Below are 14289 nucleotides of genomic sequence, written 5' to 3' on the forward strand. Positions count from 1 at the left end.
ATACATACTCAGAGTTTCAAGACACACAGGAGAGTAATTGGTAGAATAGAACTGAATAAAAGGATCATCGTAGATTGAATCTAACAGAGAGGAAGGTTGTTTATACGTGCAAACACTGTATGAAGTGTGTGTAGGCTACAAGCATGTTACTACAGGGGGACCGGGATCTGTGTGTCATTGGAAATGCGAGGCGTTGTGGTTAATGTTGTGGAGCATGTAGGAGCTTCTAGATCGGCTATTTTCGCCAAAAAGGTGTGGTGTAGAGGGAAAAAGTATCGAGGGTTTAAGTGGTGAAAATACACATTAAAGTTAATCCAATACAACGCTTTACGCTACACAATGATAGTGCTGTCAAACAAGTCTATGAAGCTCTATCTAACGTATGAAAAGGTTTAATCTGCAACACAATTCTATCCAACATGTAGTGGGGTGGCGTGGCTTCATCTCTCTCTCAGCTAAGGGGTCCTTGGCCTGAAAAGACCCTTGCTGCATAGCCGAGCAGCCAGGTGAGATGTACCTTGAGCAGGTGGAGCTTGCCCCCGGAGGTGCGCGTGCAGATGAGGACGTGTTTGGTGAACAGGAAGCACTGTCGCTCACCTTCCTTGCGGAGCGACAGGGAGCCCAGGCGCACCTTACTGAGCATCCCCCGCTCACTGCTGGATGGCAGCTGGACCAGGGAGCCTGCCAGATCGGAGCACACAAGCAGCGACACACTGAAACCTCAGCAGTGTGTTGATTTGGACAGCACACTTTGATTTAGTTTTAGTTGTAGTCGTCTGGATAAAATGTAATTTAATTTTAGTCATCAGTTCATCAGACTCTGATGAAGACCGTTTAGGTCGAAACGTTAGTAATTCTTTCTACTTTCTACTAGCGTCTAATAAAAGGCTTGAAATGTCTGTGTTGCTCCAGTGTCCTCTCCTCCTTCAACTATTGTCCTTGTTCCTGTGATCAGTGGTATATATCGACGGTGCAACCGGTGCAATGCACCGGGGCCCAGCGCCCCCAAGGGGCCCATGAAGGGGGAAGAGTATGTCACTGACTGACTGGTTTATAAACAGCTTCAAGTCCATACTACTTCCGTGTTGCATAACACTGACATCACTGTCCACTCCTTCTTGGTTTCTTTACCACAACCTTGTTTCAACGTGTGCGTTACTGTGTTGATGCAGCTGCCTGTCAGCAGCACAACATAGCTCAGCTGTAGCCTATTTTGTCACGTTCCGTCGCGCTAATGAAACACTAGATGGGATTATTATGTCATGTCAGCACTATCAGAAGATGTAACCCAGGTAAAGTAATCTGTCACTCTGCAAGTTTAACTAAAGTTTTTTCCATCTGTCCAAAGTCATTTATGAGAGTCATCAAAGTCATTTCTGCAGGCTGCAGCCCTGCACTTAGACAGACATTACAGATACATACAGATTGATTGAAAGTACAGTTCAAAGACGCGTTTGGTACAATGAAATGAGACCTATCGCATCGCACACAACCTGCAACCTTTTATGTAAATGTATTTTGGCTGGCCTTTATGGCATGGTAATGCCTTATTTTACACTTGGTTGCAACGTCACGTCACGTCATGTCTTACGTTACCTTGTCTTACGAAGGTCTGGCTGGTGTCCAGCAGGATGTCACAGCCCTCTACGATCATCCTCTCTATGGCCAGGTTCTTCCTGATGTTCTCCGTGTCGCTGATCTCATCATGCATCATCCTGACCAATAAACAACACATCATCATCATCTGATCCGCCCCTGTCCTACTCAACATAATCATTTACCAACATAAACAAATACTGTAGGTAAAACATCACCAAAATAAACATGTGTAGTTATGTTTTTATGATACGGTTCAAAGTGTGCTTACTATGACAAACACACTCTCACTCCCCAAACGGACTGTAGTGACCCCCCCCCCGCGCACAATCGTAGCACTAAAGGTTTTCAAAGAGATATACCTGCCAGACGAGTAGGATACAAAGGCTGAAAGGCATGCATTTACATTGAAAAGGGTGATTGAGGGTCGTGCTCTACCGCAACGGCCAATCAGCTGTCCACTAATAGTTCTCAGGTCTTGCTTTTGTCCTCTCTTTTTTCTCATTGTATGGATTTTGGCCAGGCAGAAATTGATTCACGTTATTGTAGATACGCCTCTGCAATAGTCAACATTTGATTGCCATTTTGGGAGTGAGAATGCGTTGCTTTGAAATGAAACCGTGCTTACTTTGACAGCTCCTCTAGTTTGGACTTGGCAAACTGCAGACTCTTACGCTCCACGTGTTCATGAGGCGTGTGAGCCAACAGCTCATGGAGAGTGATGATGTAGCGTGGAATCTGAAATACCAGCAATCTTAATGCATTTTCTTAGTATTTGTCAGTATTTTTACACGTTTTACACAATCAGGCATTAGGACGGCATCAGATTGCCAAAATACATTTTAGTCGAATAAATCAACTGTAGATTTAATCAACTAAAAACATATGACATTTTGTAGACTAAAACTAGACTAAATGTACAACATTTCAGATGACTAAAATATGATTAAACTTGAATTTGATTCAAAAGACTATAATATGACAAAAACGAAATCAAAGTTTGCTGTCAAAATCAACACCGGGTCATGTATATACCTGGAACATGGGGTAGGTGAGGAAGGTCTCCAGCATCCTGCCTTCGCACGCTGCGTTGGCCTCGTACTGTTTGAGCAGCTTGTCAAAGTCTCGGTTCTGCTTGCAGTTGGCCAGGACCTGCAGGCTGTACTGGTGGTTACGCACAAACTCCTGGTAGATGTTCAACATGGGCAGCAGGATGTCGAACAGGTCGGCTGCAGCGTCAACAAAACATAACTAAACTCACTGGGAATTGAATTACCGTGGAATGTTTGGTGGATTTTCTCGGAACACAAACAGAAGTTTGAAAATAAAATAAAAACACCATAATACATACGGTATCATCAACAAATACAAACACTATACTGTATGTACAAAAGAGATGAAAAAATGTCATTTAACTCCCCTTTTGGTCTCCTGATTTCAGGAGAAACCAGTGTTACACATCCTTTAATGGATTGTGTCAAGGGGCATTCCACATTGTGGTGGCAGAGAAATAGAATGAGAACTGTCATATGTCTCTGTCTCAAGGATGAATACAATCAGCATTGCTTTGGCAATGTAAACATATGTTTTCTCATGCCAATAAAGCCCTTTGAATTGAATTGAATTGCATTGAATTGTATGCAACACTCACCTAACACCAGCGTGGGCCAGTTGGCTATCCGAGCATTGAGTCCTTGGTGGAAGATCTCATGAAGAAACATGATGGTCTCACTGGGACAAAAACATTATGTTTATTTCCTGTGTGCCTTGTCTATACAGCTACAAAGCCACAATAAAATGTTATTCCAACAATTTGCGACACGTTCCCTTCCGACCTGTTGAGGAAGATGCTGCTGACGTCGTCGTGGCTGATGGGAGGCTTCTTGGAGCTGGCGGCCATGCGCAGCGGCCGCAGGAAGCAGTTGACCAGCATGGAGAGCTGGTGCACGTACTCCGCCTCGGCCTCCACCATGGTGAACACGATCTGGTTCCTCTTCCGCATGCTCTCGGCGTGCGGCGAGCAGATGTAGTCCTGCACGATCAGCTTCCACTTGCGTCGGCACAGCCAGCCGCGCATGAAGCTCTGCACCTAAACGCACACACGGGTGCACACAACGCATGCATGAAGTCAGTGGGCGGAATGTGACTAAGTACATGTGCTCAAGTACTGTTGAGTACTTTGAACTTTGCTGATCCATTTCCTCTTTTGTCAACAAAAGTGCTCTCAAGAGTCTAGCTGGAGCCTTCATTCAATGCCACTTTGACTAACCTTGCACCTCTTGGTTCTCCAACATCTCAATGTACTGTACCTGAAAACTAAGCTTCAGACCTCCCAAAACAAACCGATACGACTACATCTTGCCCATTTGCAAATGTCACTGGGATTGGTCTGGGCATAAACTTACAGCTCACCTCCCTATAGTGCTCATCGTGACCATCTGAGCAGCCACCAGCTGGGTGAAGCTAAAACTGACCCACCCCATCCATCTGTCTGAACAGTGACATCTATCTGTATCTACTGTATGCTTCATATAACATGGCAAAAATTCTTCTATGACCTCAGTGTACCTTTTTAATCTTTTTAATGTCGTCGTCCTCCTCTAGGTTGCTCTGGCTCGGACACGGCCTCTCCTTGGTTCTGTTCAGCACCGCAACCTGCTCCAACACAGTGGTGGGAAGGAACCGAGTACATTTACTCAAGTACTGTACTCACAGGTAAGTACAATTTTGAGGTTGGAGTATTTCCTTTTTTCAGTAGTTAATTCTACTCCACTACATCTCAGAGGCAAATATTATACTTTTACTCCACCATACAATTATTCGAAAACTTTAGTTACTAGTTACTTTCACATCACAAAAGGTGCTATAAAGTGTCAATGTAATTCAGGTGGTGCCATGGATGACCTGAGACTAAAATGGTGCACTGTGTGTGTGTGCGTGCACTGCACAGTGTGTGTACCTCAGCCTTCAGCCTCTCTATCTCAGTGTCCTGGTCCTCCAGCTGCGTCCTCAGCTGATTGGCTGCTATTTTCTCCGTCTCCATGATCTGGAGCAGGTGGATGTACTTCTGCATGAGCACCTCGCGCTCTATGATGATGTCACTGTAACTGCACGCACGCACACACGCACGCACGCACGCACGCACGCACGCACGCACGCACGCACGCACGCACACACACAGATGGAAAGTTTAAAAGGTACAGCTAGACCCTTTTAAAAGCTTCCCCAGAAAACGCTGATCGAATTTGCAGCCTTCAATCACATCACAAAAGGGCTTTTTTTCAGCTTCACATTCAAATCAAATATCGGGATTATTGTTGGCTGGTACCCTTTTTACAAACACAGCACTTTTAAATACAGAATATTATATCAGGTGATACCAATATAATCCATAATCTTATTGAAAGTGATACAAGGGGGGGGGGGGGGGGGGGGGAGAGAGAGAGAGATGATAGAACGTGAGGACAAATGTAGAGGTACTGTATAAACAGTGAACATCACAGCTGTGATGTAATCAGCACAGCACCAGAGTGTGACCTAAATGTTAACCGCTGCAAGCACACACACACACACACACACACACACACACGCACACACACAGATGGAAAGTGAATATCTGGAGCATTGCGGAATGTTTGGCACTGTCTTAAGCCCGACTAATGCTCCATCATAAGACGATGATGTCGCACTGCAAAAATCTAGCAGCGACCTGCCAGTTCACAGAGTTCATGCTGTGAGCTTGTAGCCTTTTGGTGCGCCGACACTGGCATGGGCCGGAGCATACATGAAGCATGTGAGGCCTTGAGCTTGGAGATCGGCTATTTTTTACATAATATTTATATACTAATAAAAGGTCTTCAACGTCATTATATTGTCACTTTAGAAATGTGCAGATACCCTGTATACACTTATACTGTATGTTGGTTTGTTTACTGTTGAGTGAGAAAACAATGTTCCCCCAAATAATTTGGGGACCCCCCTGGGGATCCCCAGCCCCAGTTTGGGAACCACTGCAGCAAGCATTAATAGTAATACCAAAGAAACATCAAGCAATGACCTATAGACATACATGCAAATATACAGCAGCATTATGCATCTTAAATACAATTTGTTTTTTTGTTTTCTTTTTATCTCGGGGACCCAAATCTACACTGTAAAATGCATTTACAGTTTATTCAACTCTGAGAGTGTACCAAATACATGTTTACACTCTCCCCAAGCCTTTTGGATGTAGGATCAGTGAGGACACATCACGTGTATCCTTCACGTCGTCTCGTATGTGGAAGTGTCTTCGTCAGAATGCATGACGTATAAATTCTCCTCATTTCAAAATTACGCTAACCGAAAACGAAGATTCTTAAATAAAGCGCACATCCTCGCCTAGCTCACTCGGGAGGTGCGGCTAAGGCGTGAGTGGAGGACACAAGTGGAGGACACAAGGATCTAAGTGTGAGTATCGCAGTATGTGGTTCCGTTCCGGTCCTTTTTTTCCTTGGAGCCCTCCTTCTTAAATCGTATAACACAATGAGCTCTATGTACTATAATGACCCAACAATGCTATAGTAGTTATGATTTTCCTCAAAATGTTTACAAATGTACTCAATTCGCAAATTATGATATAATTCACGCCTGCATTTTTCCCAGTTCATCTCTTATTTTGAAAAGCCACATTTCCAGACTTCCGGAATTGATCATAAACTAGGAAGTTGGACGATGCCTGGTTAGGTCTTGTGTCGTGTACCAAACGGAGCTAAGCCAGTGCAGTGGAGGGCTTCACATCGTCGGCTCTGTGCCGTGGAATAAACCTTGTTTTGACCAAAAATGCCATCTTGGACAAGGAATAGGAGATACAGGCGATTGAAAGAAACAGATAGAATGGGTGTTTGTGGTGACAACGATATAAGATGGCGCGACCCAGTGTTATGACAACAACAGCTAGCAACCCGATGCTAACGTGAGTAGCATTATGACTTGGTCAATCGAAAGCGCTATAAAAGCTCAATTGCCATTGATCTACGCCGCAATGGCGTTAAGGTTTGCATTAAATAATAAGGCTTAATTGACGGAGATCTATGGCAATGGTGCGGAAACGGTTCAACTATAGGGCAAAAGTCCCGCCCACCCAGGGAGGAAAAGCTAGTTAGCGTTTTGCACTGTGACATTTCTCACCTGGCCTGCTGGATAGACTCCACCCACTCGTTGCAGTCTGACTCCTCCTCTGTCCGCAGCTCCAGAGGCTTCTGTCCATCATGGCCGAAGATCACCAGGAAGTAGTGCTGCACGTCAAAACACACAGAAAAAAAGATGGTTCATTCATGAAGATACATTCCCGATTCAGATCCAGCCTGTGTCAGGTGCGCTCAGGAATCAGCTACGCTTGGCCACATGTTTTGGTCGTGTCCCAGACTGAATGCATTTTGGACAGAGATATTTAATACCTTTTCATATAATATGAAACTCAACTATAGACCCAAAATCCATTGACAGCTTTGTTTGGTGCTCTCCTAGCCTGGCTCCAGCCCTGAATCGCTAGCCACGCCCATTAAGAAAATATGTTCTGGCGATTCAGGTCTGGTGACTCTCATCAGTGTCATTCGAAAATCCGATCGCACCAGCTAATTGGTCATCAGCCCCCTCACTCGACAGCGTCAGACAACAAACATGGCTGCCCCCACTGCGATGACTCACGACCGTATCAATCTGGCTATTAAATCGACGTATGCTAATTTCTTTACAGAAACGACAGGTTTTATAAACATCATCATCCGACATATTTTACCGCTTTTGTTTATAGTAGGAGTAGTAGCGCTCATTGGCTGTGTTTGTTTGGTTAGCAAACAGGTTAGCCATAGCCACATGATTGACAACAACGTCATCTGCTTTCCTACTATTCTGATTGGTTGGTATGAACCAATCGCCAAAGACTGCCGCTTTGACTGACAACGCCCATCCCAGAAACTGCTGCTGTGGGGAGGGCTTTCAGTCTGAACTCTGAATAAGGAAGTGAAACAAAATGTGTCAGGCTAGTGCTCTCCCAGAAGGAGTACCAATACCAACTCATCAAGGTTAGGGTAGTATTTCACAGACAGACAGACAGACAGACAGACAGACAGACAGACAGACAGACAGACAGACAGACAGACCCTCTTATAGAGGGCTAGAGACTCCGGCAGAGCCACAGCGTAAAGATTCACGGAAAATAATAAACCAATTTGCCTACAGTAAACCACACTATTCTTCCATGGCTGTTCTACCTATAGCCTGCCTTACTGTGCCTTTGTGCATGCCTACAGGAAGCTATAGGTGAATACATTGAAGACATGTCAATGATTCATCGCGGTTAGTATATGTGGCTTTATCATTCTAATAAATGACACATGATTAGTCAAATGTTCGTCATGTGAGGCTACAACAACAGCATGGAGAGAGTGAGTGGGCCTGCATCGCATGAGTATGAATGATGCAACGCTAGCTACTGTAACTGTAGCGTGTGGACGCCACAGACAACCAGAGGCTTAAGGGCTTGTGTGTGTGTGTGTGTGTGTGTGTGTGTGTGTGTGTGTGTGTGTGTGTGTGTGTGTGTGTGTGTATGTGTGTGTGTGCATGTGAGTGTGTGCGTGCGTGCGTGCGTGCGTGCGTGCGTGCGTGCGTGTGTGCGTGCGTGTGTTGCGTGCACACATTTGTAATACTACTACACTTGTGAGGGCCAAATGTCACCACAACTACAGTATCAATTGAGTAATAGACAAGTTTTAGGCTTACAATTACGGAAAGACTCAAGTTAGAGTCATGCCTGATTTATACTGGTGTGGTGCTTGTAGATCTGCTATTTTTTGTGCACATCACCCGCACACAATTACACTAAGTATACAGTAGCTCAGGTTTAGGCTTATAAATGGCAAAAATGAGAGGTACGGTAATAGGTAGAAATGGCATTCATAGAAAGTCTATAGCCATACATTCAGCATACGTGTGTCTAAGCCTGCACGCGCTGTGTGTGTGTGTGTGTGTGTGTGTGTGTGTGTGTGTGTAGTGTGTAAGGGGGTTTACATAACTACAGTATGAGGCCTTGTGCAGCTATACTGTAGCTCCTTGCCAGATTCTGCAAGAGCAATAAGCAACCAGGTATATGAAAACAAGCCCAAAGTCGCTTATAATAATGGCAAACATGGCAACAGTGGTACTTGCACCACTAATACGCCCCCCCCCCCCCCCCCCCCCCACACACACACACACACACACACACACACACACACACACACATGCTGGCTTTTTAAGCTGTAGGATAACAATAAGAGGCAGACAGACAGACAGGGGGGGGGGGTTAAAGCCATGGTTTGCACTGTGCCCTATGTGCCACACAAGAGTCATCAAGTTCATCAGTCTGCCATGTAATGTATTGTATACTATACACTAGTAGTTCTCAAACCTTTTCATGCCAAAGACCCCAAATTGATTTGGTATTGACAGAGTAAGTGGAGACAGACAGGAAACGAGGAGGGAGAGACGGAGGTGACATGGGGTGCATACTTAGTTTAGACTAGTCATTGGTTAGACATGGCATTGGGAGCTGTGGAGATACTGATATGCCATTGCACTTTTCACAGCGTCCTTTCGTTTTCTATCCACTGCCGTTGATTCCGTTAAGTAAATTATCATTTTAGTTTCATCAGGCCATTTCGTCATATCGTCCTCCCAGGTGTCGTCTGTACACGGGTGTGGGATCTTCACAACTCCATCAATCAGATGAGTGTGTCATCGGTTCCATTGTAACGATGTCAAAGTAAAATAAACACGTCTGATCAAGCGTCTGAACAATTACATATGCCAACAACCGGAACACTCGCACACGGAAGCTCCTAAAAGGGACCTCAGAGCCGAAGTAGGGGGCGTGGCCAGGAATACAGTCTATAGGCGTCTGGACAGGGCCAGTGTCGATGTGTCCTTGAGGGAAACAGTTACCTTAATTGCTGTACTAGTAATGCTAATAGTAAGCATGGCTAAATGCAGAGGAAAGGTTTCATATGTGCAAATATACAGTGACAAAAAATACATTGCCAATTATGTAATGGAAACCAAGGCATTAAACATGCTGTAATGATTCACAGTAAGCTGCAATATCTACACTTCTGTCAATGTTCATGGCCAACATTAGGATAAATATACTCAGCCATGGGTACCGCAGTTCGTTCCTGAATAGATATTGCTAAAATTAGCATAGCTAAGCTCAAGGGAACCGGTAAACATCAGTAGATGGTGAGTCATTGATATCAATTGTACATGATTTGCTTAAAATATCTTTGATGTTTTTGTCTGCAGGTTTTCACAGAACCTTTTCAGAAGGCAGTCAGTTATCTGAAGAGTACCCTTCATCAGAAGCAGATCAGATCATGTTTTATTGAATATTGTTTTTGTAATGGAATTGATGCTGTGCGTGTGCGGATGCCTGCCTGCCTGCCTGCCTGTCTGTCTGTCTGTCTGCGAAAACGTAAAAAGGACCTGTCTGTAAAAACAACAAACCTCAATAAATATTTTTTATCAAACTAGGTGTGTGCATAATCAGCATGCTGCCCCAAAGAATAGTATTTAAAATGTATAATATCCAATTCAAATATAGTATGTTAAAAAGGCAAATCATGTATCATATGTGCTCAGTAGAGCACTGTCTTCCTCCGTGAACGTGCTGAGTACCTCACCCAAAAACACGTTATTTTCAAATCCAAGCATGCTCATTCTGTGGAGTAGTATGATGACCAATCCCATTGATTGTGTGTGTCCTGTGTAGCCTGGGATGCATACCATTTTCGTGTTTCTGTCTATTATTATATTTCTAGTCATCAGCCCGGAACCACCAAACCGGAATCAGAATTATCCGAAATAATTCCCGATCAAGGGCGTCATCATTTTAGGGCGTAACCAATAAAAAGGGGGGGGGGGACGGGGACGTTAGTCCGATGTACCAACAGTCCGACATACGTGGCAGGTTAAGACCACCTGTGGCTCCGACATGCGTGGCCTGTTAAGACACATGCGTGGCTGGTTAAGACTCAACCGTGGCTTCCGCGTGTGGTGTGTGTCATACTGTTACGCCAGGGCTCCACCGGACGCGTTGCGTTGCGTCTGCGTCGCGTCAAAAAACGCACCGGTTCAATTTTAATGCACGCGTCGCGTCTCCGTCAACGCGGGCAGTGGAGCCACCCTTCATTGATTAAAAAGGGAACATTCCCTGACGGTGACGGAGACGCGACGCTGACGCGCCCGGTGGAGCCCGGCCGTAAGTAAGTCGAACCAAAGATATGCACTATGCACTATGCACCCCTCAATAAAAGCCTTATGCATGTGTCAAGTTTCTTCAAGTACTTATTGGAAATGGAATAGATTGCTTGGTATATCCATCTTTTATTCCAACTCGTATTGTGGCAAGACTAAAAACAAACAGGGGGGACCAAAACGCAGAAAAAAGCGGAACCACCTTAACGGAATAAGAGCGGACCCGATCGGATCACATGGGCGAATTTGGAACACAGACCAGTAGGCTTTCCTCTAAGGTGGAAAGTCTGGTGACGCGAGGTTAGTTCCTTTGTAGGAGGACAGGGCCAGCCTGCTGGGGTGTGTCCTGGGGATGAGACACACCTGGTCCCAATCATCCCCTTGAGTAATCGTTATAAAAGCAGACTGGTCCAGCTGTGGTCATTCACTCTCTCTGCCAAGCTACACCAGGCTTTTCACGCACAAAACGCACGCGTTTAACCCCGCGCATGAGTTAAATTTTTATAAACAAGCCCAAATAAGCAACTACATTTTATAAACAGGCCCAAATAAGCAACTACATATTAGAAACAAACCCAAATAAGCAACTACTTTTAGAAACAAGCCCAAATAAGCAACTACACTTCTTAAACCTGCAACTGACAACTACCAATATCTATCTATATCTATAAATGCACCACACCTTTGTGTACGTAATTGGTACAGTATGTACGTCTCTAATCCACATAACCGTTCGCTGTACTTGAGCACAGTATGTGTTTATGTGCGTATACGTTAGTACTTGTTTGACCAGAAGTGTATATGTACAGATCGCCAAATAGGACCAAATAAACACATTCCAGAGCCCTCTCTCTGTTTTAACCCATTAAGACCTGAGGCAAATTCTAAAAGAATCTTCTAAATCAGTTTAGTGAAGAACATTTTCATGTCAAGGATCCCCAAAAGTATTATCTCTTATCTTTCTGTTTTAGAAACACAAGGCTGCTGTACTTTGTTACTACAGCCTTGTGTTCCTAAAACAGAAAGATTGGGTATTGGGTAAGACTGACATTATGTATCTTTCAGGACCTTTCACTGCTTTGTCTCAACCATTACTCAATGGCTCTGGTCTCAGTCACCGCGGTAGATATTTTGACATTCGTTGTTTTGTTTTTTTAATGTTGCCACTAGTGTTGGAGCAGCCATAAACTACACAGGTTCATCCCGATGTTCTGGGCATCTTTGTAATGTCAGTGTTAGTAAAAAGCAGGTAAAAGAGTAACGTTTGAGGCAGACAAACATCAGTCACTTTTCCATTCACTGTAGTAGAAGAGGTGCGAGTTGAAACCGCAGATATGTCGTCTCCGCCTACAGGAAATACGTTGCCTGCGACCATGAGACCCGTTTCTGAATCAGTCTATACTGGCAGTGTGACCAAGAAGGTTGGCACTGATGATGGCACTCTATGATGAATTGAAAATGGTGGACCCTATTGTAAACAAGTGTAATGCTTTATGGTGTCGTCCACAATTAACAGTTTTGTATTGAGTTGTGCTTGAAATGTAGGCTACTGTAATTCTCCAAACTGTTAATAAATACTTCAATCAATCAATCAATCAATCAATCAATCAAACTGATCAGTTCAGCGAGACATGGCCAAAGCATTTCCGGAGGTCCCCAGCCAAAAACGTTGAGAACCCCTGGCTTAGACTACACTCATTTTCCAGTCTGTAGTTTTGCTACCAACTGTATTGTGTAAGTGTGTGTGTGTGTGTGTGTGTGTGTGTGTGTGTGTGTGTGTGTGTGTGCGTGCGTGCGTGCAAGCAATTATTGACATTAGGTAGTGTGCATGCTCCAACATTTTTTACATCAATTAAGGAACCCCAATCGAAAAGTATTTGGCGCAGACCCCCATTTAAAAATATTTGGTGTACCGAAACAATGTAATTCACTAACAATATCCTGAAATGGTAGGCCTATACTATCATTGGTATTCACATAGGCCTACTCAACTTTTTATCATTATCTAGTTGACCATTTAATTGCACAATATCATTTGATCACTTTGGAAACTAGAACTGCACTCTGTCGAGTGCCAACTTGCACATTGCACACAAGCAAGTACTGCCGACAAGCAAGTACTGCCGACTTACTATCAGCCCCTCTGTAAAATATTGAAATTAAATACTAAAACAACAAATAAACCTTTAAAGAAATCCGACATTATAATTGGCTATTGATGGTGACGTAATTAAGATATGTTTCAATTTTGGGTGAGTAAAAGTTAACGTATATCTGTATACATGCCCAGCTATACAGTATAACTTGAAAGTAGTAGTATATACTGTGGTCGGCTGGACCGAAAGTGGTATATTGGTGGGCGTGGTTATAATTGGCTATTGATGGTGACGTAATTAAGACATGTTTCAATTTTGGGTGGGTAAAAAGTAATGTATCTGTATAACTTGAAAGTAGTATACTGTGGTCGGCTGGACCGAAAGTGGTATATGTATGATGGGCATGGTGGTCATATTCTATCATTTATAATTGGCTGTTGAGGGTGTGTCCATGAGCAAAGCATTTTGTTGTTGGATAACATTTAGTATCCGGTGAAACCTTAGAGTATAGTGTGAAACGCCTGGACCACAGACAAAAACACTGAAACACATTGAAAACTAGTTAAACTAACGACTTAAATGGCTAAATTGGCATAAAGCACCCCGAATGCCTCTTTAACATTTGGGCCAACATAGGGTAGGCCTAATAAGCACCTTATATTTAGCATTTAGTACATATTCGGACCTGGTGACCACAGGGGGAAGAGTAAACTGTCAACATCGATAAAATACGAGGTTCCCGCAGTGTAGAGTACACCTACATTAGCCCTACCTGCTGCTGCTGCTTGTCCATGCCCTCCTTCGTGCCAGAAGAGGACCCTTTGGGCGCAGGGACCCTCTCACAGCTGCACCCCTCCAGCAGGTAGATGCCCGACGGCCGCGCGCTCTGCTCGCCCTCGAAGTAGAAGAGCACGTTCTGGTACAGCGCGAAGAACTTGTCGCTCCAGCGGCTGTTCTCCGCCGTCTTCTTGCTCAGGACGCCGCGCCTGGTGCCCTCCTTGCGGGCGATGAGCGCCAGATACAGCGCGTGGCCCTCGTTGTACCGGACGCTCTTCTGCATTTCGCCTTAGATAGGTTGTTTTATTTTGGTTTTTGTCTTGTTTTGCCCCAATATCAAAATAGTAATCACATCTGCTGTAGCTCTGTCATCCTACTTTTTTTTGTCTTGTTTTTCAGCAATAAACACTATATCTGCGGCTGCGGTAGCCTGTTCGTCATCATAGGCTACTTTTGTATGTTTTTTATGTTTTATTTATTTATACATTTTTGCCAACCAATATCAATTAAATAGTGACTAGGCATCACAGACGCCGTATACCATAGCTAT

The 14289-nt window shown here is 44.1% G+C and overlaps 1 protein-coding gene across 1 annotated transcript in view; it reads right to left on the reverse strand.

Moving 5' to 3' along the window:
• The window catches only part of LOC306939213 (ras-specific guanine nucleotide-releasing factor 2-like), a gene marked incomplete at its 5' end in the record, with an annotated part of 31542 nt that extends 17520 nt beyond the window's left edge, over positions 1 to 14022 (reverse strand). The window contains 10 exons of the mRNA XM_079523753.1: positions 518 to 681; positions 1597 to 1715; positions 2225 to 2334; positions 2632 to 2825; positions 3248 to 3327; positions 3432 to 3685; positions 4165 to 4251; positions 4556 to 4703; positions 6766 to 6872; positions 13735 to 14022. Of these exons, the coding sequence (XP_079379879.1) occupies positions 518 to 681; positions 1597 to 1715; positions 2225 to 2334; positions 2632 to 2825; positions 3248 to 3327; positions 3432 to 3685; positions 4165 to 4251; positions 4556 to 4703; positions 6766 to 6872; positions 13735 to 14022 (1551 nt within the window). The remainder of the gene's footprint in view (positions 1 to 517; positions 682 to 1596; positions 1716 to 2224; positions 2335 to 2631; positions 2826 to 3247; positions 3328 to 3431; positions 3686 to 4164; positions 4252 to 4555; positions 4704 to 6765; positions 6873 to 13734) is intronic.
• Between the last annotated feature and the right edge of the window lie 267 nt (positions 14023 to 14289).

Source organism: Electrona antarctica (assembly GCF_951216825.1).
Source record: "Electrona antarctica genome assembly, chromosome: 16".
NCBI classification, from domain to species: domain Eukaryota; kingdom Metazoa; phylum Chordata; class Actinopteri; order Myctophiformes; family Myctophidae; genus Electrona; species Electrona antarctica.